Source organism: Rhinolophus sinicus, chromosome 13, assembly GCF_057876585.1.
Source record: "Rhinolophus sinicus isolate RSI-liver-muscle chromosome 13, RSI-T2T, whole genome shotgun sequence".
In the NCBI taxonomy this organism is placed as follows: Eukaryota; Metazoa; Chordata; class Mammalia; order Chiroptera; family Rhinolophidae; genus Rhinolophus; species Rhinolophus sinicus.
The window spans coordinates 50,866,517-50,891,853 of record NC_142513.1 but is presented as its reverse complement, the minus strand read 5'-3'; the positions used below and the strand labels follow the sequence as shown (position 1 = coordinate 50,891,853).

General features: G+C 49.9%; 1 protein-coding gene and 1 long non-coding RNA gene across 2 annotated transcripts in view; both read left to right on the top strand.

Moving 5' to 3' along the window:
- Positions 1-17,905, top strand: part of LOC148756085 (uncharacterized) — a 77,379-nt gene extending 59,474 nt beyond the window's left edge. Inside the window, exon 3 of the long non-coding RNA XR_016018334.1 lies at positions 17,719-17,905. This is a non-coding gene — a long non-coding RNA (uncharacterized LOC148756085). The remainder of the gene's footprint in view (positions 1-17,718) is intronic.
- A 5,962-nt stretch (positions 17,906-23,867) lies between these two features.
- Positions 23,868-25,337, top strand: part of ALDH1A3 (aldehyde dehydrogenase 1 family member A3) — a 36,610-nt gene continuing 35,140 nt past the window's right edge. The window contains exon 1 of the mRNA XM_019726631.3: positions 23,868-24,084. Within this exon, the coding sequence (XP_019582190.2) occupies positions 23,986-24,084 (99 nt within the window). The 5' untranslated portion in view covers positions 23,868-23,985. The remainder of the gene's footprint in view (positions 24,085-25,337) is intronic.

Sequence of the window (25,337 nt, the reverse complement as noted above, 5' to 3'; positions counted from 1 at the left end):
CATGGTTTTCACAATTTTGATAAAACTGGAAAAAATTAAATGTAGCGCATCTAAATATTTTACTATTTTTAAAATGTTTAACAATTTTAATAAGTTACTAATATTGATACATAACGGCACAGTATAGACGTCAGGGATTGGTTTACTTGTCCCATGTTACAGATAAAAGTAAAGAACAGAAGGATCCAGGATAAGAAGAAAGGTAAGTGGGACAGGCAGACTTGGGTTTAGTTCCACACCATTCTAGTGGAGGAAAGGCAAAAGGGATGAAAAACTAGGAAAAGGTTGGAGAGAGGTGGCGCGTGACGATTTTATCAGTACTTCTACTTTATTTATACTAACCAGGCACCACCTACTGCAGTCAATAACTCTGGGAAGCCGGGTCCAGGGGACCCCAGCACACCTGAGCAGTCATTTGCCAGAATGAGAAGCAAAGACATAATCGTTAGAACTGTTAGTTTACCACAATACCTGCCACCCAGACATTGTCAAGTTCTTCTCAGTGTTGTTCCTGTTCGAGAACCTAGCCACGAGCACTTCGTGAATTTAGGAGCAAGAGGGAAGGAATCTGAGGGCCGCTCCAGAAAACTTTTTGGTCCTTTAGCATCTCATCGGCCAGCGAGAAGCAAGTCTAAGAGTGCTTAAATAAATACTTCATCAGACCTGGGGGCTGATAGCAAACTCTCTCTCGTCACTGCCACATCACATGTGTGCATTTCTTAATGCTCTTGAACTTAGATAAAATGCACTGCAACCAACTGGATTTGCAGCCATCCCCATAGCCATCATAAGTTGCATATTCAACTATATTAATTTCATTCTTAGCGATATGAATCTTTATGAATATATACTAACTTACAGATTTATTTAATTGATATGGTTGTGCTATACAGAAAAAAATTCCTAGAAAGATATGAATTAATATAGTTAGGAAAACCTGTCAGTATTGTTTTAAGTGACCTTGGGTACTTTATAAAATTATGTTCTTCAAGGACCAAATACTATTGCATCCCAAAGAAATTTGTAGCAATTGACTTTTGACACCTTTTCATGTTGGATTTCGTTCTGCGACGTAAGGCTATTTGTTCTGGCTTTCGAGTTGCTCATTAACAATCACTAGAAAGATTAAATCAGATGGAATAATGTGGGTCATAGAAACTGTTTGGGGTGTTCTACTCAGAGTAGTGCCAGTCAAACTTCCACAGTGACCCAGACCTCAGAAGGTGGCTGGGGACCTGGCAGCCTATTGTATGAGATTCTGCTCAGAGGGCCGAACACTGCATTAACGAGCTGGGCTCTCATTCCCCCAAGTCCCTGCTTTGAGTTTTCCCAGTTACTACATGAATCAAATTACGGCACCTCTGCTGGGTTTCCTGTGAAATAACAGATCTTACTGTAACCAAATATTACCATCTCGGAAAAACTTTATGCAACTAGCGAGGACTCTTCATTCTCAGGCAACAGAGAAAAGCTTCTTTGTTTGGAGACTGAGCACCTGGAACACGTTATCAAGGGGGGGGGGCCCTTCCTGGGCCCACAGTGCAGAAGGGGCTCCCAGGACCCAATCACACCCCTGCCCGTGGACGGCCAGTCTGCCTCAGGCTTCTTCCCAACTCCATGTGGCCCAGTTTCATCAGACCTGGCCATTGGCTGTAGCCAAATGGCAGAGGGAGACGTGCATCGAGGTAGAAGGATGAAATGGGTAAGAACCGCAGAATTCCGAGGCAGCATTCCAGGAGACAGACGAGAAAGGGCTACGGATCAGAGATGGGGGGCTTGGAAGCTACCCTCCTGCCCCCAGACCGCTCTCGTGCTCCTGAAGCAATTACCAGATAAGAATGCTGGCTGTGTCTCCGTGAGGCCAGGCAGACATTTGGCACAGGATGAATCAGCATGCATCTGTGGATGGCTCCCCTGGAAACCAATGAAAGCTGTGTTTGCACCTTTGCTTCACAACACTTACTTTCCGGAAGAAAACCTTGCGCTGTTTCTTTTATCTTTCCACCATGGCCGACCCAGCAGTCACAGAAAGGAATCTAACATGGACAGTCTGGAGATGGGGTCGAGGCTGGAGTGTGGGGGTCAGGATGGGCAACGGTGAGCTCACCCCTCCATGTGCGGGACCCAGGGGCAACCCAAAGGCACGTGCCCAGCCAACCACCAACTTTTTGAAGATAGCATCCCATTTTCATTCATATATTTTAGTCTTATCTTAATAAAATATAAGGTCCTTGGTGGAAGGGACCGGCTCATCCTCACTCTTGCACCCCTTATTTACGAGGCCAGGAGGGGGTGTGTAGTAATCACCCCACGTTTCTATACCCTGTCTTCTCAAACCCTCACGTACACAGCAGGGACCTCAGATCTGGAAGAAGCCGAGTCTGACTTAGTCACAGGATCAGATCTGATGTAACACTTTCCAGATAAGAATCCAGAAGGCACGGGGGCTGCTGGTTCAGGCCACACTGAGTTAAAACAGGGTGTCCTAGTGACAGTGACTGGCCCACAGAACAGACAATGGCCCACATCCAATGACTTTCCCATCTTTGGCTCTGAGTCTCTAAGGTAGTTGTATGAACATAGCTTTTTCCTCCCACCAAACAACAGCGAAGTATAATTGTGTCTGAGTGTTGGTTCTTGTCACTAGTTCAGTCATTTGCATGCAGACATCACAAATAAATCTAAGCAACTCATCCATAGCACTTTACATGAGGATTTGAGAAAACAACACTGAGAAATACACTTTTGTACAGAAAGATGGCAACTGCCTGCACTACAAGTGACCTTTTGCTATTTTTAATCACTTTAAACAAATTTTAATAAAAACCAATGACTTTTGCTGAATACACAGATGTGTTTTTAGAGGGTCAGAAAACCAGTTCAAGCCACCCTTAAGACTTTATCCTTTGCACAGTGGTTATTGAGAGTCTACAGCTGGTTGACCCTTGAAAAATGCATTCCTTTAGTTCTTAACTGTTGATAAAGAGTTCTATCCATTTGCAAAATGGTTCCTTAAAATGGTCAGGGGTACCATTAAGCATTTACTGCCCAGTGTTCTGTTTCAAGGGGCCTGGTGTGCTTTTTCTCCACTAAGGCAATCTCTCTAGCAAGATGCCATTCGGCTACTTCAATCTCCTTTAAAGCAAGTTTAATTTACTTGATTAAAAGTACGCCTATGTTCAACATGTCTGCGAAAGGGCCAGGGAGAGACATTCATGAAGACTTTCCCTTTGAAATAAAATATACAGATTTTGTTTCCCTGTGTTTTCCACGTCGATGGTCCTTGCTTTCTTAGTTTTCACGTAGTATCCAATATCACAGAGGTTGGCAGCAAAATGACATGGAAATGCTTCAGATGGGGCCCCATTCTCTGGGCTTGTAAGTGTAACATATATTTTATAATAATGAGAAATCAGGGCTCCACTTTTCCCGTCCTCACAGAAGAAATGCTCTCTGCGGTAGAAGTGGGGGTGGTGGGGAGAGGTCTGTGATGGAAAGCCCGGGACAGCACCCTCATTTCTTGGACTTTTTTTTGTCCCTGCAGTCTCTTTCACAAAGTTCCTTTGCCTAGAGTGGTCACACAAGCCATAAAAATTCATGAAGGAAAAGGAACCCTAACTGACCAGAACTCATTACACAATTTTTTTTTTTAAATGGAGTGTTTTATATTTAATTTTGTATTTATATCTTTCCGAGGAAAATATATGACAAGTATTATTTTTACCACCCTGTGCAGAAATTCCTTAAGCAAATATGTGATTAAGCATTTTAAAATATAAGGCATATTTATTTATAGCGTACCCCCACACATTTATTTTTATTCGTCCAAAAGATTGGAACAGCACTTTCTCGGCCCTTGCTTTGGTTTCCTGTTAAAATATATAATTAGACAGATTGTTAATGTACCTTATAGCTCTGAGGAGACGAAGCAGCGATCTTTTTGAAACTTTAAAAAATATTGGTAGGAAGCGGTTCTTGTCTTTTCTTTTTTCCCAAGTTCAATAGCTCAGCTATTCATTTCCTGTTTCCAATAGCCAGGTAATTAGAGCATAATGGGAACTCTTTGCTGGAAGACGACATCTGAAAGTTGAAACTATTTGCTACCCGAACCTCGACACAGAGGGGAGGGGGCAGGGATTATCTCCTCAGAGGGAGAAATTTCTACAACTAGAATGTCATTTCCTCCCAAAGCATTTCTTCCTGGAAAGGTTCTAATGCCGGGGAGGTAAGGTGACATTTGTACCATGTTTTTAATGGAATGATCAATTCTACAGTGTTAAGGAAATGTCTCTAAAAGCTCCAGAAAGAGCCAGCACATACAGGAAATCTGTTTACTAGTTTCTCTTTCTAGGCACAGCACAGAGTCCAGTGCACACGTCTTATATGTACAGCTTGATGAATTTGTCACCTGTGCAACCAGCAGCAAAATGAAAAATTAGAACATTTCTAGCCCCTTAACGGTTTCAACCCTTCCTGTCAACACCCCACCCACGGGAGCCCTCAGCCTGGTTTCTATCCCCTAGATGTCTGTCCCTAGATTTCAGATACAGTCACGCCCCCTCTGGGGGATACCTTCCCAGACCCCCAGTGGATGCCTGATACCGCAGATAGTACCGAACCTTATATACGTATATATACTGTGTGTTTTTCCTATACATACTTATCCATGATAACATTTAATTTATAAACTAGGCACAGTAAGAGATTAACAACAATAACTAATAACAAAATTGAACAACCATATAAACTGTACTGTAATAAAAGTGATGTGAATGTCGTCTGTCTTTTGCTCTCTCTCTCTCTCTTTCTCAAACTATCTGGAATTTTCCAGGTAATAGTTTTGGACTGCAATTAACCACAGATAAGCAAAACCGTGGGAAGTGAAACTGTGGCTATGAAGGACTTCTGTACGTGGAACCATGAAGTAGATACCCTTTCTGTCTGGCTTCTTTCCCTCAAGATTGTGTGTCAGATCCACCCGCGGCCGTCTGAAGAGCTGGGCTCTTGTGTTTCACGGCAGCGCAGGGTTCCTTTGGGTGACTATTTCACACTTTATCTGGTCCACCTTTTGTGAGCATTTGGGAGTGTCCCGGTTCTTAGGAAGAAAGCAGCTAGGAACGTTGCCGTCCACGTCTTTGGGTGAAGAATGTGAGTGCTCGCTTTCCGTGGGTGGGAGTGGGATTCCCCGGGACAGTGGAGTATGTGAGCCTTTGGTAAATTGTGCCACACCGCTCCCCAATGAGGTGGCTTCCATCACCCCTCCCACCAGGAGCCCACTGGGCTCTCCAGTGGCAACAGGGCTGTGTCTCACCATTGACTCAGCAAACTCTCAGCAGTTCCTAAAAAGAAGTGCATTGTCCTGCATAGCTGGACAGCTAGCAGAAAATAATTTAAAAATTGAAAACCTCTCCCCAGGGAAGGTTCTGCCCCCGCTGAATGGGCTCTGGCCAGGGTCCCGGGGCCTCTCTGGATGAACTGTCCCACCCACACTGGTCGGGGAATGAGGGACAGTGGCGATGGCCAGGCAGCTCCCCTCCTGAGGGCTTTTGGCCACACGCATGGCCAAGGGTCTCCCAGGACAAGCAAGGCTTTTCTGGGTCGAGCTGCCTCTCGCACCTGCCAGCCCAATTCAGCCCCGAAAATTGACACTTATGTAACTTCTCTACTTGACCCAGTAACTCACCTGAGCCCTTCTCACATGGACAAAATTCCATATGTTCTCTTTTCCAGGATGTTTTCTAATTATTGACCAAAAAGTAAATAGGGGGACTATTTAAGGAAACCTGCCGCCCTCGTGGCCAGCAATCCCCCAAGCCACAGAGGTCCTGCTGCCCTCTGTGTGCTTCTTGCCCTCTGGGACAACACCATACCTCTCCACTTACACTCAGACCCTCTGAGGGGCCCAGAAGGGAGACTTCAGGAAGCCAGATCCCAGGGGCCACTTGGGCCAGATACACTCACAGCCTCGCAGGTTGGTCCCAGGATCCTGACAGTCAGCTGGGAGCTAGTGCAGGTGTGGGGGTGTTAATATGATCCCCAGATTCTTTGACACTCCTCCCTTTAAGAGGCAGAGCCTGATTCCCCTCTGCTTAAGTGTGAGCTAGACTTATGCCTCCATTCTCGTGAATAGTACGAAGCAGAGGCGATGGCATGTGACTCCAAGGCTAGGTCACAAAAGGCAGTGCAGCTTCTTGCTCCTTCTCTGGTCTCTCTCTCTCTCTCTCTCTCTCTCTCTCTCTCTCTCTCTCTCTGTCTCTCTCTCACACACACACACACACACACACACACACACACACACATCCATCACTAGCTTTGGGGCAAACCCAGCTGCCATGTCATAAGTATACTGGGGCAGCACAGTGGAGAGCGCCCCCATGCTAAGGAGGCCTCCTGTCAACAGCCATGTGAAGGCGCCATCTTGGCCACAGGCTTTCCAGCCCCAGTCAAGCCTTCAGATGACTGCAACCTTAGCAGAGACCCTGAGTCAGAATCACCCAGCTAAGTTCCTTCCAGATTACCGAGTAAGAAAATAAGTATTTCTTGTTTGAAGTTGCAAAGTTGTGGGGTAATTTGTTACATAACAATAGAAGTTATTAGTGCTATTAACCAAATAGGTCTGGTTTGACCTTTTAGAAACGTGGCAGGGGGCCATGTCTTCCCTCCTTGGAATGTGGACATAATATGTAATTTTCTTTGGCTAATGAAATGTGAGAGAGACTGATGTGGGTCACCTCTGTGAGGGCACTTCAAGAGCCGGTCACTGTCCTCCTCGCTTTCTCCCTCTACCAAACCAGTCGCCAGTATGACCGATTACAGGACACTGCTTCATGCACGTAGGGCCCAGAGTGAGGGTCATGTGGCACAGAGCTCCCAGCTGACCCGCCATGGCCATGTGGCAGCAGAAGAAATAAGCCTCTGTGGGTTTCGAGCACCCACACTTTGGGTGTTTGTTACTGCAGCACAAGCAGAACCATACTGACTAATACAGACGAGGCTATACAAGCTCCTCTGTTTGTCCACCCTCATCTTCCTCCATTGTTTGGGCCTGAGAAAACTGACATCTCTATTGAGGTCAGTGGGGTGACACCTTTCATGTGGGTTCCCGCCCCGTACAAGGGAAACGCGTTCCCACACGCATCCAGACCCGGTTCAGAGGTGAGATGGGAGACGGGGCACTGTCCCCATGGCGCCTGTTGACTAGTGGATGGGAAGGGCTGGCGTGTGCGTTAGAGGACCTGAAGGTGTTAACTGCCGGTGTGATCCGGTTCTGAAAGTCACAAAGTCAACACTGATTGATCCTTTGCTTTCTTTTCCAGAACCATAGAGAATTGGGGGGAAATTACTGTCTGGCCACCCAGAAAACAAAGGCCAGTTAAGATTTGTTTTATTTTCTTTTCTTCCCAGATCAATCCCCAGTTCCCCACGGATCCGGTGTGGTTTTGAGCTTCCTCTGCGTCTGTTCTCCACACACCCCCTGCCCGGCCCCTCCCAGCCCTTCAACGGCCCTCCTCTCCTTCCCCCAGTCCTGGGGCTCCAGCCTCCTCATTAGGAAGTGTTAGAAAGTTGCTGGACTGAGAAATGAGCCTGTGAAGTCCCGTCCTAATTAAACCTCAACGAGGAGAGTGACAAGAGGCGACGGGGAGGAAAAGGGTGCCACTGGGGTCTCAACCTGGGCCCAGGCCTGCAAGGGCTTTGTCCTGCAGAACAAAAGCCACTGTTTGCATGTGTTAAACCCAATCAAATTATATCAGGCCCAGGTGCAAAAACTCACATCCCGAATGCCATCTCGGCTTATGCCACCTTCTGGAGCCCCTGACGTCCCAGCCATCAGCCCCAATCAGGACAGGGCCGCACATCAAAGCCGCACTCCCTCCACAGACAGCTTCTGCTCTAAGATGCATTGTTGTCATGGCTTCCTGTGCTCGGCGCTGGCCTGATGAATTAGGGCACAGAGCCCCCCATGGCATGGCTGTCTCTGCTGGTGTTGTTAATGAGGTAGGAAGGGCGGTCGTCCTAGCCCAGGATGGACGAACGCAATCACTGAAGCTCCTGCATCGGAACAGGCTGAGCGGCACAGAGTCCACTTTCCTAAAAGCAGTGGAGCTTCCCGGGACAAATACAATGCCGCCTATTGTCCCTGTCACTTCCTCTCCACCCTCCCAGCGCTGAAGCATCTACTTGGGAGCCACAAGCCTGTGCAAAGGCTGTTTGCTGATGCCTAGCCGTGGTTTCCAGAACCCCCAGGAGAGGTGGTTTCTCCACAGTCATTGTTTCCAGACTGGCCAAGCCTGCCAGGGAGGAGAAGACAGGCCAGGGACACTGTCTTCCCGGGCCTGGGAAGAATCTGTGCTTGCGACACAGGAGCCTGGAGGCTAGTGGCCTCTCGGGGGGAGCTAGACGTGCCCCCATATCGGGGCGGAGTTCAGCGTGGTGCAAGGCCCAGGCAGAGGCTCCCGGGATAGGGTCCCTGAATGAGGACAGAGCATGGCTTACCCGGCATGTCCTGAAGACCAGCCTCCTGCCAGGACGCTGGGCTTCTGCTTACCCAACCACTGCTTTCTAATCAGCTCCCAGTCCTAAGGGCGCTGGGCTGTTCCCCAGAGGTGGCTAAGGTTAGAAGGAAGTTCCCTTCACACCCACCACATGCCCGCCCCCAGCTTATCTCTCCCACCATGTTCAGAAGAATTGAGGGGGTGAGGTAGGCGGAGACGGGCCTGGGGCAGGAGTGGAGGCCAGACGAAGTGGGAATGGGGGGAACCTGGACGGGGTGTGGGGGCCCGTGTGTGCTGAGGTCCAAGTAGGGGACTGGATGTCACAATGGAAGTTGTGCCTCCATCTTCCTAGCTGTGTATTTAGGGGGTTCTGCTGCATTTTATGGGTCCCCAAAGCACTCTGGAAGACCACCAAGATTCTAGGAGGGTCATGACACAGACCCTGTCTTACACGCCAGAGAGACTGACATGTGAACAACCCCACATAACCCAAGACAGAGGTCACTGAGGCTGTTGAGAAGGTTCTAGAGATGGTCTAGAGGGGAAGGCATGGTGCTTTCCTGGGAGGGCTGTCCTCGCTCGGGGCCTCAGCGGATGAGTAGGAGTTTGCGGGGGAAAGGGCATAGGTGAGGTGAAGGCTTGGCTAAAGCATTACTGATGAAAGGTGCAGAGCACCTGTTCCCATCCCAGCACGGGGTGAGCCTGTCTCTCCAAGTCTTTGGCACCCCTGCAGCCGGCCCAGCCCCTCCCCCGACCCCCTATTTTGCAGTCTGCTGTGTGTGGTGGGCACTCAGAGAATACTTTGACAATGAAGCCATACCGTGGGGCCCAGGAAACCAAAAGGGCCCACTTCCACAGCTCGCTCTTGGATGCTGGCAAGAGTGAAATCACTCGATAGGTATTTTGTCGTGTGTTTCTTTTTAACTATATATGAAAAAAAAGGGTGGATGTGCAAACCCAACCCAAGAATACTTTGGCTCAGGCTCAACTAGATGAAACTTTAAAAAATGTTTTAATGTTACGTTAGACTGTTGCATATTAAAGCAATGTAATGCCTTCTAGAGATGCACGATAGCAACAACTTGGGCATGTCTAAGGAGCTATAGGTATTCGAAGGAGAAACACAAACATTTTGCCTGCGATGGACAGCAGCCTAAATCTCTAATGCAAGGATGTAAATACGCTTATGTTCCCAGATTACGATGCAACCACCTTCTGCATCCTTTTCTGAGGTGCAATTTCTAAACAGAAACTAAGTGAGGGGCGGGAAGCTCCCAGGAGAATGGCACGGTCAGGACTGTGTGATCCCCACGTTACAGAGCCAAATGACTTCCCAGGAAACACGAGTTTCCGATGGCTATCCGGCCAGGGTTGGCAGGGGCCAGGCGGCAAGTGTGTGTGTCGGATATGTTCCATCTCGAGCTGTGCAGCTGTGGACAGAGGCCTTCATGGAAAATTATCGGGCACTTGGCCCACAGCAGATGAGACACCAAGCCAGGAGAAGCCGGCATGCAGCCGGAGAGGAGACGTGCAGGAACGGAGAAGCTTCGCCAGGTAACCACAGGCGGAAACCTGAAAAAAAGACGGCATGCCACCAGTTCCAGAAAATGGGGCTAATTTAAAATGCAGCTTCTTTCCTTGAAGTGGGCTTGGCAGGCCCAGTTGTTGAAAGGCAAAAAAAAAAAAAAAAAGGAGAAGAAGAAAAAAGGAAAAAACACCAACATGTTTTACATTTGTGGGGCCTACATATCTCGCTGAGTTCCCCCCAGGCCCCTCACATGCTGAATTGATGTGTGGGATCAGAACAAAGGGAGTTTAGAGAACTTGTTGCTCTAAGGCCCAGAGCTAAGGAGGCTGTACTAGGAAAATATTGTTTCATGCATTTCTGATACAAAATCAGCAAACAGGTAGCAGCATGCTGGGTCCTCTCAGAAGTTACTGGAAGGCTCACAGCTTTAGCCTGTCCAGCCACTGCTCTAGAGGGTCACCTGTACCCCTTACCCTCAGAGGCCAGCTCAGCCCAGAGGAGGGAGGCAATGGTCCGCGTCCCCTTGCTTCGAGAGTCCCTCTTTCCCCATTCAAACCCCAAAGCCTCCATTCCTCGCCTCTTCTCCTGAAAGTCTGTTCTTCTGCAAGGAGTGGAAACTCGCTCATGCTCAAATGGGAACAGCGACCCCAGCTTTTCTCAGGATAGATGAGAACGCTATATTTTCACAGGACGTAAGCTAAAGTAAGCTCCTGCTAAGCAGATAAGGAATATATTTAGGGGCAAAAGGGCCACTCTGAACTCGTATGAGTTCCTTGATATCTTCATGAGATTTCTTACCTCTGGGGCTTTGTGCAAAGGTTGCTTCTCTCCAACTGCAATGCTTTTTGCCTAATTAGCTCATACTTTCTTTCTGCTTAAAACTGTCACTTTTCCAGGATGGTTTTCCGCGATTAGGAGTAGACCCTGTGGCAGAGGCTGTGTTGTCTACCAATAATACCAAGTCCTCTTTCTTCTTGACTAATGCACCCCTATATTGTTGGGGGCATCAATGGGCACCGCTAAAAAGCTACATTTTCCAGGTTACAGACATCAGTGGCCAAGGAGATGTAAGCAGAAGATGGTTCTCAAAAGGAGGATAATGAAACCTGAAAGCAGGCTTTCTTCTTTGCCTTTCCCCCTTGGAATATAGCCATGAGGGCTGGCGCTCCAGCAGCCATTTTGGGACCAACTTGGGGATGGAAGTTCCCAGATAAGATGGCTGAGCAGAAAGAAAGACACAAGATGTCAGGCTCTCTGATAAATGAGTATACCAGCCCTAGATTTCCCATCTCTGTACTTGTTTTATGTGACTATAAATCTCTATCTTCTTTAAGTCATTGTGGTTTCCAGTGTCTGTCACTAACAGCTGAACTAAAACCTAAGCCCTCCTCTCTCTGTGCTTCTCCATACCACTACTCACACTTGCAATGTCTCATTGCAGGTCTGTCTTCTCCCTGGTTTGCAAGAGCTATGAGATCAGTGATGTATCTGCTCTTTTTGCCTCTGTAGCCTCAGTGTCTGACTTGTAGCTGGCACATAATAGCAGCCCTACAAACATTTGCTGAATGAGAGGCCCCTGAAATATGGCTCTGGCTGTGGGAGGGCATCCTTTTCCAGAGTCAAATAAGATTCCAGGCTATTGGGAGCCAGGGACCAATAGAGGTCAGTGTTTAGGCTAATTAGGGCTCAGAAGAGAGAAAACCACCTATTTATAACAGTAAAATGGCTATTTTTGAGCACCTGCTATGTGCCAGGAACTATACTGGGGCTTACCAGAAAGTCTTTCCAATCCTCACAGTGCAGGCAGCTGGCATTGCTTACCATAGGGGATGTCCCAAGTCTTGCTACATAACAAATGGCCCCAAAACTCAGGGACTTAAAGCAATAAGCATTTTACTATTTCTCATGATTCTAAGTGTGTCTGGAGCCCCATAGATCTTTCTTCTGGTCTTGTTTGGTATTTCTCATGCAGCCACAGTCAGGTGGTGGTGGGGAGGGGGTGGTGCTGGGGCGGGATGTCCAAGAGGGCTGCTAGAGCTGGTCATTTAAGATGACACTGGGGTTGGTCATCCAAGATGGCACTGGGACTGGTCATCCAAGATGGCGCTGGGGCTGGTCATCCAAGATGGCGCTGGGGCTGGTCATCCAAGATGGCGCTGGGGCTGGTCATCCAAGATGGCGCTGGGGCTGGTCATCCAAGATGGCGCTGGGGCTCGTCATCCAAGATGGCGCTGGGGCTCGTCATCCAAGATGGTGCTGGGGCTGGTCATTCATCCAAGATGACACTGGGGTTTGTCATCCAAGATGGCGCTGGGGCTGGTCATCCAAGATGGCGCTGGGGCTGGTCACCCAAGATGGTGCTGGGGCTGGTCATCCAAGGTGGTGCTAGGGCTGGTCATTCAAGATGGCTTCACTTACCTGCCTGTAGCCTTGGCATGTGTGACTGGGAGGCCAGGCTGGGGTCTTAGGGCCTTTCCACATGGTCTCTGGGAAGGGTGATATCTGGACTTCTTACATAATGGCTTAGCCCCGCCAAAAGTACAGAGGTAGAAGTTGCCAGAGCTTCTTCAGGGTCCAGCCCAGAAGTAGCCCGGCACCACTCAGCATGTTCTACAGTAAGACCGTAGTGAGGGCATGCGGGGGGACTGCACAAAGATGTGAACACTAGGGGGGTCATCTTTGGAGGCCAGCTGCCACATACCCCCAGGAGTAGCTGTGATGGTCTGTATTTTATAGGGGAGGGGATCTGGGTGAGAGAGGATACGGGCTTTCCCAAGGCCCCACGGCCCTGAGACGGGGAATGGAACCCAGCGCAATCCATCTCCACAGTCCGTCTTTTGTCACTCGGCCTGCCTCACTCCCTGAAGGTGTGTTCCAGGTCAGAACTCTGCCCAAAGCACACATTGTCAAGGGCTGCACGCGTGGGATCGAAGACAGTTCTCTCACCCATATGCTTCAGGTCTGTCATTTACAGTGGTGCAGGGGCCCTTGGAAAAATGGTGCCAAGACGAAGGGTGACTTGAGAAAAGCGCTGACACACGGAGGCTCAGCGACGTCCTCTCACCCACAATTGGCTCCTCTGTCCTCTGTCCCACTCATTTAAGAGTTCTGCCTGTGTGCCAGTTGTACAGACTAAGGAATATCCCACATGCACCTCTCCTACCACAGCCTGTCTTTCCCCAGCCAGGAATTTCCCAGTTGAATCTCTACAGGTGCCCCAGGAACTGAGGGACTCAATGGGTGAGCTGCTCGGGGTGGGGGTGGGGGGTGATGGAAGCATGACTCTAGGGCCAGAAGGAGCCCCTGAAGTAAGGTCCCCACAGAGCTGGAGAGTTTTCCTTGGTCCACCCCACATCGACTTTGCCCTAAAGTTTCTGGATGCGTAGTGCCCAGGGAAGAGCAGACCAGGCCGTCTGCCTCAGAGCTCAACCCTCAGGGTAGGGCAGCAGGAAAACATGTAATCAGGGTTCTGACTTAATGATGTGAACCGAGAGACCATAAACAGACAGTTTGGGATTTCAGTTGTTATTCGGCACAAGGCTGGCGTTCGGGTCGAGTTGAAACATTTTCATGTCACCAACAAAAAAACAGTGATGCCATTGTTATCCTGTGCTTTTCCACCTTAAAATGGGTTTGGTTTTGTGGGTTGGGAAAGTTACCAAAAATAAGTTCCTTCCATCACAAAGGTTAGCACAGAGGAAGTTGCTAGATCATTTGCAAGATGAAAGAGGGCTGCAGGTAGGTAAGAGCTGTTACAGACAACAGAATGCCAGACCACCTACACTCAAGCTGTTGTGTATTGAATGCACCTAATACACAACACATCCAGCACAACTGGAGGAGAAAAAGTGAAGTTTGTCGATCAGACCCTCTGTACAGGAAAGAGCCAAAAACACGGTCCGAGATAGCTCATAGTTGCATGCTATGTTTTAAGAAAAGCAATAACCAAAAAATGTTCTCCCCCTTGAGAACCAACACCCTGAATCCAGGATGCCCAGCATGGGTGTGCCACGCACCCAGAAACACAGCTTCCTGCACGGCAGTTCAGGACGGAGGGAGCCAGACTGGGGACCGAGGCTTCTCTCTCTCCCTCTCCTTTAGAAGGGAGCTTTGCCATAAGTTGGTGACTTTTATTTTGTGTCCACACATACAGGCAAGACACTAACTAGTGAAAGCCCCAGCAGGCCTTTTCGGCACTTTCAGAGTTTGCAGCCACGTGGGGACTTCTGAGGAGTTGTTCTGCTTTAAAGCACACACGACAAATGCCTTACGTGGAGGTGCCCGGGCACCAGTAGACATGGCAGGTCCGAAGGACGACAGGTGATATGGTGGGCTCCGGCCGCCAGCCTCAGGGCGACCTGCAGGGCCCTGCCCAGATGTGGCTTGGACTTCTGGCTCCTTTGCTGCAGTTAGCCAGTGCGTCGTGGTCATTCTTTTCTCATAGGGAGGTGACAACCTAAAGGCCCAACTTTGTGGTCTTGAATATTTCTCTCTTTTAAAAAAAAATCTCCCCTATACCTCGGAGTACTGTCTCTTCCCTCTGTCCCTTCCTCTCCAGGAAGTTTATTTGCCTGTAAAAAATACATACATACATACATACATACATAATAGGTACATACATACATATATACATTCTTGGTACATACATACATAGGTTTTGGAGAGCTCTATAATCTCTATGAGTTTGACAGCATGGGCTAACCTTTGATGATGTTATTTCATGAATAAATATCTCAGGAATGGGTGGGAAAACAAGTAGAACTTGTTTTTTTTTATTACTCCAACCCAAGCCCTCGTTTTAATTTGTTCTGTAATAGAAAAAGCAGCATTCACTGCAGACCACCAATGAACCATCCGGTTCACAGTCGGGGAATGTGCCAACTCTACAAATGGTCATTTGCATTTTGAATACTTTTGGGCCCCTGGGGACATCTGTTACCCAGCTGTCCTGGGTTGGTGACGCCATCCAGTGGTTGGTGCAGGGGTCTCTGCAGGTAGGCACTTAGGTTCTAGAAGGAGGAGTCCAGCCAACAGATCAACAACTAGAAAAGGTCTGGTCAGCACGATAGAGACGAGGACAGGCTGCTTGGAGCGATGCCAGAAGCAATGCATTGACTCAGCATTTAGCGATTTTTTTTTTAATTGGCACATCCACTATGTAGCCTACTTGCCTGGGCCATGGTGGAAAAACGAAGTGTTTCTGCTCCCACGGAGCTCAGCGTACTAGAGAAGACCAATGTCAAATTCATGACTACACACACCGATGCATGATTATAGTTTTACATATAAAAATCACGTCTGGTATCATGTAGCTGCCCCATGAGCTGGAACATGGAAAATGCCTAAAGCTGATGCTCTTATCCCGGAGCCCAGGCGAGTGTACGGCAAGGCCGGGGCCCGCGACTACCCGCTAGCCCATGGCCCAACAACGCAGCCTGAGTCAGAGCGGCTGCGCTGACCCCACGTGACTGCCCTGCCCTGACCCTACTTGGCCCCTCAGGCCAGAGGCTTCCTGCCTTCTCCCTGCTCTGGCTTCCCATTGCTGCTTCGATCGTCCACTGTTCACACGTGCCTCTCGACATCATGACTTCAGCTGTTCTTGGCAAACATCTTGTCATGCCCTGCTGCCTCCCAGGGAGGGGGTCTCATGTCCCCAAGTGGGCTTCTTGGTGAGATCCAATCCAACCCAGCCCCTCCATGAGCACAGGGCCTAATCCGAAAAGTGCCCCACAGGTCCCTCCTTTCTTCCCTGTGTCTATATTACATCCAGTTCAACCTGCTTTCCTCAAGCCCTGCAATCCAAGGCCAGTATATGAGTAAATTTTATAGCATGTAATGATAATATAACCTCCTCACAGTGCCCTGGAGATTCTGGGCTTTGATCTAGTAAAACTATCTTGATTAAAATTCTCTTGTGGGTAGCTTTAAGGAGTCTCTGAGGAGAGTGGGCAGGTGGCTCTTGGCTGAGTCAGGTTGGACGTCCTCGGGCTCGTAGTGAAACGTGAAGTCATCTCCACCGAAAATAAACAGAAAAGTATGAAGACGAGGAAGGACTCATTTCAGCCATCCTGACAAGGTGGGCTTCAGGTTGGGGGTGTTGTGAGTACCTTTCATGAGAGGCTAGGTATTAGCCAACCAGAGAGCAGAGTCTGGCAGAGGGCTCGTGCCTTGACGTACATCTCAAACTCCTAGTTAACAGAAAGATTCTTTCCCCATAGGTCATAGGCCGGGCAAATACCTTGCATTTCTAAAAAGCTCCCAGGAGATACAGATGCTGCCAAACTAGGGAAGACACTTGTAGACATGTTAGTAGCTTTTAGAAGTGCAGAATCCTGAGCCCCACCTTAGACCTGTGAATCAAATCTGTACATTAACAAGATCCCAGGTGAAGGGTACAGCGTGAGAAGTCTGGTTTCGAGGGCTGCCCTACATGCCGTGCACACAGCAGACATGGCTAATCCATCACAGCACTGATGATGAGCCTTCTTTGCACAGTGGTGCACGTGCCCTACTAAAGCCTGAGAGTCAGCCTGGGAAAGAAACCCCATAGCTAGTCTAGACTACAAAGGTTGGGAAGAACCAGCCCTAACACATAGCTAATGAAAGAAGAGACAGAGAGAAAAACAAGTTAGGGCAAAGTTGGGCTTTTGGAAGCCCCAAATTAGAAAGATTTCTGGAAGGAACCCAGGAAGTGTCTGCAATGTTGGGATGAAGCATACATACATGTGAAGGGGATGTGTGTCAGGGGAACGGACCCTGAGTCCAAGAAAGAAGGTCTCCGTCCCCTGGAGTCTAGAGCTGCTGAAAGCCTGCTGTGGCATGAATCAGAGAGAAAACCAGGAAGAAGATTCTACAAGGGCTGAGAAGCTGCGTATCTGGCTGGGGTTTTTCTTGGCCAGGACTGAAGGAAGTGACGGGTCTGTGTCCCCAGCAGGAGAGTTTCAGGTGACATACATGGAGCACCCACCATACACCAGGCAGGAACTGGCCCTGTCACATCAGTGATCTCATTTCGATTTCTCAACCCACAAGGGAGATCCCACCATCAGCTTCTGACAGACGAGGAAACAGACTCAGGGAATTTAATTCATGAGGCAGTAAATGCCTTAGCAGGAATCCTGCCTGCGAGGCCGAACACCTAGGCTTATACATATTTATCCATTGACATTACGAAAATCTATTTCCTGCCGTCTTGGCAAATTTCCTTGACTGTCTCACCTGTAAGGGAGGCAGGAAGGGATGCAAACGGGGGCTCCCCAGGCAGGGGTGATGCGGAGAGCTGAGGGCAGGCAGGCAGGCTCTGGCGTTGTCAGTTCAATAATGACTTGGGCAGCCGTGATGTCTTCCTGTTTTACTGTACGTGTGCTCGGCACAGCACACCTGTCTCTCGTTTATTCCCCCACCCCCTTGCTAGGTAGGAATCATTATGCCCATTTCCAGAAGAGGAGGTGAAAGCTGTTGAAGCTCAGGGTCCAGACCCACATGTTTCCTGAGCAGTCACCCCACATAGGTCTCTCAAAGGTAGGAACCCATGTTAGACCCATTAAGAAGCCAGGGGGTTTTTGTGGGCTAGTCTGGGCACTGATCACTAGTTCTAGCATTGTGTCTATGGTACAACTGAAGTTTGGGGGATTCTAAGGTAAAGAAGCTTGTGCAACACACTTTATTTCTAAATTGGGGAATTCCTTTTTCTCACAGAACGAACTTCAGCGGCAATTTTCTATTCAACTTGGTCCTGTGACACCTAGTGGCCAAATGGAGAAGTGCAATGGAATCCGACATAGCAAGCAGGTGCAAAGGCTGGTGGTACTCCTTGGGAGAAAAGGTGGAGTGAAATTCATAACAACTGAAGTGTCCACGGGACACTTCAAATAAAATGCATATTAAGCCGTGTAGAGTCTATAATTCTGTGTCTTGTTCCTAATATTTATGCTTCTTTACTGTTACTGGTGAAAAATACATTGTATCCAATCCATTTTCTTTTCATTGATAAAGTATGTTTGATGACAACATAATATATAATGTAATATAATAATATAATATAATATAATATAATATAATATAATATAATATAATATAATATAATATAATATATATGAATAATATGTAATATAATCAAACTCAATTGCTTGCATACATGCTCAAAATGAAAAGCATTATAAATTTGAAAATGCTATAGGTCACTAATTAATCTACTCCCTTGGGGGTAGGGTGGATGTTTGAGGATCACCAAAATGCTAGATCAAAAAAATCTCGGTGAAATATACACAAATAGGCTTCCCACCTCTTATGCCTGAACTCAGGACAAGACCCAATGTGTTTCATAGAGAATTTCTGATTACAGTGACCCTCAAGAATGCTGCCTGGGTTGCTTTAACACCACAAGACACAACTACAAAAGGACCCCCTAGCTATCTCACAAGAATACAGATTTTAACAACCTCTCCACTCCCCACCTTCTATCCACCCTGGGCTTCAAATGATGGAAAACATCCAAAGAAAGAGTCTTTGGTAATTGACACTGTGCTGCCCCGAGTCCTGGCTGAAAGGTGGGAGGGAAGGCTTGTCACTCTGGGGCTGGGCTAGGGAAGCCCCAGGGTGATTCATCAAACTAACGCACTCAAATTCGTTTTCAAACATTTGGGGTTTGGCAAACTGTATGTTGCTAAGCCCCCTTTCCCGACATTTTTATGCCCTTGTGGATTTCAAGGGAAATTTAATATGTATGTTTCCGATTCACTTAGGCTTCACTCAGCACAATTGTTTAGTGAGAGCCACTCTGTGTCCAAGAATCTTCCAGAACCCTTTTTGTAAGCCCCTTAAATGCCTTTCCTTCTAACCAGGAAGTGCATTTTGTCCCAAGTGCATTGAACTTAAACCCCCAAATCATTCAAATTTGGTCCAAAGCTCAGAATCCCTGAATTTTGAAGAGGGTTGGGAAGTTTGCAAAGGACTCTTGTGTCGCTGAGAAAGTCCAATGGTGGAATGGAGAAGTGTGGCATGTTTACCAGTGAGATGCAAAGATTAAATGTAGTGACATTTTATATACTTTAACACCAGACGTCTCACTTTTTGCTGCCTGGGTGAAGTGCTGCCCCTCGCATGCAGCTTCCAAGTCTATGCAGTTATGTCAGCTTTCCGAGCGTTGGTACCTTCCTCAGTAGGCTGGAGGGTGCAGCCCCAACAGCTAATACCCATGGGAACCATAAGATGAGGGGCTGCCGGCCCAGCTCCATAAAGGACTTTGTTCTGAAAGGAATTTCTTCCCTGGGTAGGACCTCACCATCCAATGTAGGCAGTTAAAACTGTGGCTTCATTTATTCCATCTCAGGGTAGTTTTGTCTTTGGTTTTTAATTTGCTCTAAACCTGAACACAGAATGTTCAAAGCATTTGATTAACATAAAAAAGTAGAGATGGTGATAAGATTTTTTAATGCACTGCTTTTTCTGTACAAAAATGATATAATTATGCCACTTGAGTTTATAACTTTTTTTTTTCCTGTGGTGGAGCACAGGTTAAATAACCAGCTGTATCACTTTGGGTTAGGTTCAGCTACATGTAACAGAAGGACCAAATAACAGGCTTAAGTAAGAGAGAGATTTACCCTTTGCTCACATGAAAGAAACACAAGAAAGGAAATCCAGGACACAAAGCTTGGTCCCAGGCTCATCAGGGGCCTGGGCTCTTCCTATGTGCCTCCTCTAATGTCATTATCATATAACTTATGTTCTCAGAAAAGCTTCATGGTCACAAGTTGGCTGCTGGAGCCCCAGCCCTCACGTCTATGTTCCAGGCAGCGGGAAGGAAGAAGCCCCTCTCAGCTGACTCAGCCCCATGTGAAGAGCTTCTTTGGAAGCCAAACCAAAGACTTGGCTTATATCTCATTAAGCACTCCTGTCTGCAAGAGAGGCTGGAAACTATGTTTAAACAAAGCACATTGCTGACCTCACAGTTCCACTGGCAAGAAAGAAGAATTGGGCGGTGGACCAGCTGTCTAATCTGCCATGCTCCCTCCTGGCCTTGTCACAACTCTTAATCATCAGCAGTTCCTGGGGCAGGTGGACCAGGGGGAACTTTCTGGTAGCCATGAACCATCTGGCTGTGTGTTCATGAGGCCTAATCAAGCCCTGACCCACAAATATTTGGATGTCTCCTCTTTACTTTTATGGGCTTAGTTCTCTGCTTCTGCCGGGTCTAAATCTGATTTAACTAAGACCACTAATTGTGTGTGAAAGGTCTCCCCTGAGGGCCTAAGAGAAAGCAGCTGAGAGACGCACTCTGGCCTCATTTCCTTTGACTTGGTCAGGTGTCCATTGGCTGTCTTCCTCAGACCTGGGTTCTCCTGCCTCTGGTGTCATCACTGATGAAAATATGCCGGAAAAGAATCGGTTTGCATGTTCTCTGAGGACAGACCGAGGTAGGAGCACAGAGCAGGCTTGATGGATCTTAGTTTCTAGCGAGGATGGAAGGCAATTAGTTCCCTACTCAAGTCACGTTTGGGCAACACTAAATAATTCACACGAAGCATGGAACCAATTTCATTGACACTAGCAGGGCGGTGTTCGCAGTAGTCAGTTTTCCCTTACCTCAGGGCCACCTGTCTGCCCATTTTATAGCCAAGAAAACTGAGGGTAGGTCACCTGCCCTGAAGAGCCACGCTGCTTCCCTACTTCAGAGAACCACCCAAGGAGCCTGGCTTTCCGCAAAAGGCTTCACACACCCAGCTCCCACAGCCTGGCCTTGACTCCCGGGGGCTGGGTGAGATGGGTAGCCTGTGGGACACAGCTCTGCAGCTGGCCCTCAGCTCTGGGACTGCGGGGGGGCCCTCAGAAGGCCTCTGGGCACCCGCAGTGAGGCTTAGGTACCAGGCCTGAAATAAAGGAAAACAAAAGGGGTATCCATTATTGTCACCATCGTGAATTACATGTGTGACTGAACACAACATTCCCCACCAGGTTTACGCGTTTAAAAATGGAAATAGGTTGCCCTCCACACGGAATGCCTTGGACTCGGATAATTTGACACGCCAAGAAGCCAAGCACCACAGAGCTGAAAGCCAACTAAAAATAGTATTTTTACAATGAAATTAGCACAGTGACTGTTGACCAGGGAAGCCTCCATGAGCCAGCGATAACCCAGGGGAACTTGCAACTTCCCAGAAGAAAAGTCTGCTGGGAGAAATCAGTCTCCAGGAAAAAGAGGAAAATGAGGAACTAGCATGTATAAAGCACTTTACAGTTTATAAAGCACTCCTTCGCACGCTTTTCTTGCTTGAGCTTTCCCCAAACACTGTAAAGTGGGAAGGAGATTATTTTTCAGAAAAAAAAAAAAAAAAAAACACTAAAGCCTCAGATTATTTTTCAGAAAAAGAAACTAAAGCCTCAGAGTGATGAACCCAAGAGCGCACAGCTGGCATCCAGGTCAGGGATGTGGTCAGAAGCAGCTGGGCCTCCAGCATCTTGGATGTTCAGGTAAATCCCCCTGCCATCCAGTCACCCAGTGGCCAACTGTAACAGGAAGTGGTTCTTCCTTCTCCCCTAGCACCCATGGTCATCACCTCTGAGGCCAGGACCTTGGGGTTTGATTCCTAGGAAAGGCACAGCCTAAAGGGACGCTGCTACCATGTTGTACCTGTACCTTCGTTGTGCTCTTTGCTGCTCGGTGACATGGAGCAGGACACAGGTGCTCACCTTGGTGAAAGAAGAGTGCAGAGGAAGGTAAGAGACACCCCGCCTCCACGCCCTGCACCACCTTCCCCCACACAGTCTGGCCTGGGTTCCTCCATTGCGGGTGACCTCTGGGCAAGTATCCACATGCCTCTGCTTACCTACCTGGAAAATGGGGAGAAGAGCCTCTTGCCTTCATGTTTCCCACTGAGTGGCAAGACAGGGGAGCAGAGATAGCCTGCTGGTCTGGACAAGTCTCAGCCATGCCCATCCTCCTGCCCTGCCCTCTGGGAGCTGCCTGTTGCAGCGGAGTGCCAGCTCTGACCCCAGGTTCCCCGGATCACACGTGTGGTTTGTCCACAGGCGGCACTGCAGGTGAGGCTGTCAGAGTCATTGCAATTGGTTCCCAAGGTCAGATGCTGTGGGTCATAAGGGTGTCTTCGGGGGTGAGGTGACCAACCTACACTCCTGGCTTCGTGGTGAGTAAGTGGCGGCTTCCCACCACTTTGGAGCAAACAGTCTCCATTTTCTCTGTTGGAGGGAGCAGAGAGCCAAGCTCCAGCCTGAAGGCCTCCACGCATCGTCCAGCACTTACTTCATTAAGTTTCCTCCACGCATTTTTGGATTTTTTAAGCTCTGGTAGGAGTAACGTAAGTTCAACCAACCCGGATCCCAGAGAAACTCCTGGAATGGGGGTTCAATTTAGAAAGCTTCTCTAGTTGCAGCCTTCTGATGCTTTTGTACCCACCAACCGTGGATCCCTGGCCCAGGTGTAGGGAGGTCTGCAGCCAGACTCTGAGTGGGGTGTCCTGACTGGGGACCGAGGGATCGGCAGGAACAGCTGAGAAAAGAGGCAGCATTGCTCCAGGAGTCATAACAGTGGGTGATCTGGTATCAAGGACAGACTCAGCAATGTCCATCAACACACCCATTCAGGGGACCCAGTATCCCCTCTCCCTGCCTCACCTGTGCATTCTAACCCATAACAGTACAGGCCCTTTTCACCCCCAAAGAGTAAGTGGTTTGATGAGGGGTTTGCAAAAGCTTAAAAGTTTCTCCAGTATCCAGAAGGAAGGAGAGAGGGGACAGAGATGGACACTGACCACCCCCCCCCCAAACAAACAGAAGGACCCTCAGACAGTAAGGAGTACCCCCATTGCCTATCACTAGAGATTCCTCACAGAAGGAAATGGACTGAGGGCCTGAACCTCTCTGGGGATTAAACCACTGCTTTTGCCCCCTAGTTCTAGTCCTACATCCTTGTTCCAGAAGCCTGAGGGATGAGTGCATGAGGAGCCGCTTCCGTGTCTCGGATGGGACTGGGGCAAGTCCCTGGGGTGGGTGGAGCGTTTCCCAAAGGGCAAAACGATAGAGGGGGACCTGCCTCGGTTTCCCTGGGCAACCTATTGGACAAAAGCTTCCACTCTTAAAACATAAACCTGCAAATAGCCCATGTGCTTTCTCTTTTGTTCATTTTTTTAAATTGCGGTATAATTCATGTATTTTAAAAATCAAAATAATTGCATCCCAGGGCTTCAGGCTGGAAGGCGTTGTGCGCCTGTGAAGGTCAGAGGCCCAGGCACCCGGGCTCCAGAGCGCGGCGCAGGAAGAGCCACACACTTTTCCTTCCCGGCCAGCCCTGTCCAGGGCGCGCCTGCCCGTTGGCCCAGCTCGGGCCGAGTGGGTCGCGGCGGGCGTCTGTCCTGCGAGCAGGGACACAGCAGGCTGCCTCTAGGCCGTGGCACGTGGGCAAAAACGCGGGGCCACCCCACCGGACGCCCGGATCCCAGACGCGGTGCAAGGGCCCGGGCCGGCGGGTGCGCATTCCCAGAGCAAGGCGAAGTTGGGCGTGTGCGCGGAGCGGCGGCGGCGGCGGGCAGGGGGCGGCAGGTGCCGCCCGCGAAGTCTCCCGACTTCTGGGAGACAGCAGGGCGCTGCGGTACCCACGCCCCCGCGACCTGTCCCGGCCGGGTGCCCGCGTCTTGGAACTTCCGGGGACCGGCGGCGCTTGGGGGAGCTCCTCCAAGGGCAGCCTCCCGGGTGGGGGAGAGTACGGCACGGTGGCAGGGCTCCCGCAGGGGCGGCGGACGGGGTGGGGTGAGGCGGGCCAGCACCCTCCCCTCCCGCTGGCCCTCCCTTCTTCCCGTCCGGCAGCCAATTAGACGCCCCCTCGGGCGGGAGGCGTGGGGCGCTCCATAAAGCGGCTTGGAGCTGTCACCCCGCGAGCAGGCTGCACCGCCTAGCACGGAGCCGGCGCCGAAGACTCGGGCGCCTCAGGCCAGGGAGCGCGGAGGAGCCATGGCCACCAGCAACGGGGCCGTGGAGAACGGACAGCCAGACAAGAAGCCGCCTGCCCTGCCTCGCCCCATCCGCAACCTGGAGGTCAAGTTCACCAAGGTGAGGTGCGCCCGTCCCACCCGACGGCAGCCTGGCTCCGCGCTGGGCTGCCCGACCCGGGATGGCGGGGACTAGGGACCAGCAGGACCGCACACCGCTGCTTCGCTCCGAGGGTGCAGCGTACTGTCGGCTGAGCTCGCCGGGCACTCGGGACCTGAGCCTCTCTGCCTGGGCCGGGTCCTCCCGAAGCCGCGTTCGGTGCAGGGCTTCCGGAGCGGGAGCCTGCTCGCGGCGCACATCTACCGCGCTCCCCGAGGGGGCCTCAGCGATCCGAACCCCGAGGCGGGCTCTTGGGCGGCGGGGCTCAAGCGCTTTCAGCCTCAAAGCCGGGCGAGGGAGGCTGCGCAGCGCCCGCACGGTGCCAGCTGCCTCCTGGCGCGGCCCCGACGTGCCCCTGCAGGGCCCTCTTTACAGGCGGGCAGAAGTGCACGGCCGAGGTGCCTCGGGCACAGCGGACTCGGGTGTCCGGACCCGAACCGGTCTGTCTTCCAGAGGGTCACAGGATGCCGGGAACGCCAAGTGACGGTCTGAGAGCTCAGGCTCATCCGGAAACATGCCATTGGGAGGGCGCAAAGGGACAAATGTCGGGCCGCTCCTGTGCTTAGCTTGTCCCGGGCTGACCAATACAGCGAAGGGAAGTGGGAAGGTGATCGCCGGTAGAACTGCCCTGGAGCCGCGAGGCCCTGGTGGTGACAGAGTAAGAGCGCGTTCCCAGACGGGCTCCGATATAGGCCTGGAAGCGGCGCACGGGTGGCAGGGCCCCTTCGCACTACCAAGTCGCGAGGCTCTCTGTCTTTTGGGGCTGCGGACCGGGAGGCTGGGGCGTCAGCAAAGCGGTGAGACCACCTGCTTCGGGCAGAAACGGAGATGGGAGATGGCGAGGCCTCAAGCGGGGCTGAGCAGGCTGGGAGCGTAGCGGCCCCGAGGCTGTTTGGAGGCGGTGGAATGGGGCGGGGGCCCGCCAGGGGCGCAGACAGCGATCACGGTTGGCTTCACGTTCCCCAACTTTTGTGCCCTTTTATTTTCGCATCTAATCCATAGCCCCTAACTCCAGCTGACACAGCACTTAGAAAATTCCCCCCGTCAATTTTACTTTCAAAAGTAGCAATTACGTCTCTCAAATAGTTTTAATCAGGCGGAGAAAGTTGCCGACCACTATGTGTGGCCTTCAGATTTTGGTCTCTTGGCACTTAATGCCGGCTGGGCTTCTGATCACATGACATTTAAATTAACTGTTTTCAGAGGGCTCTGTA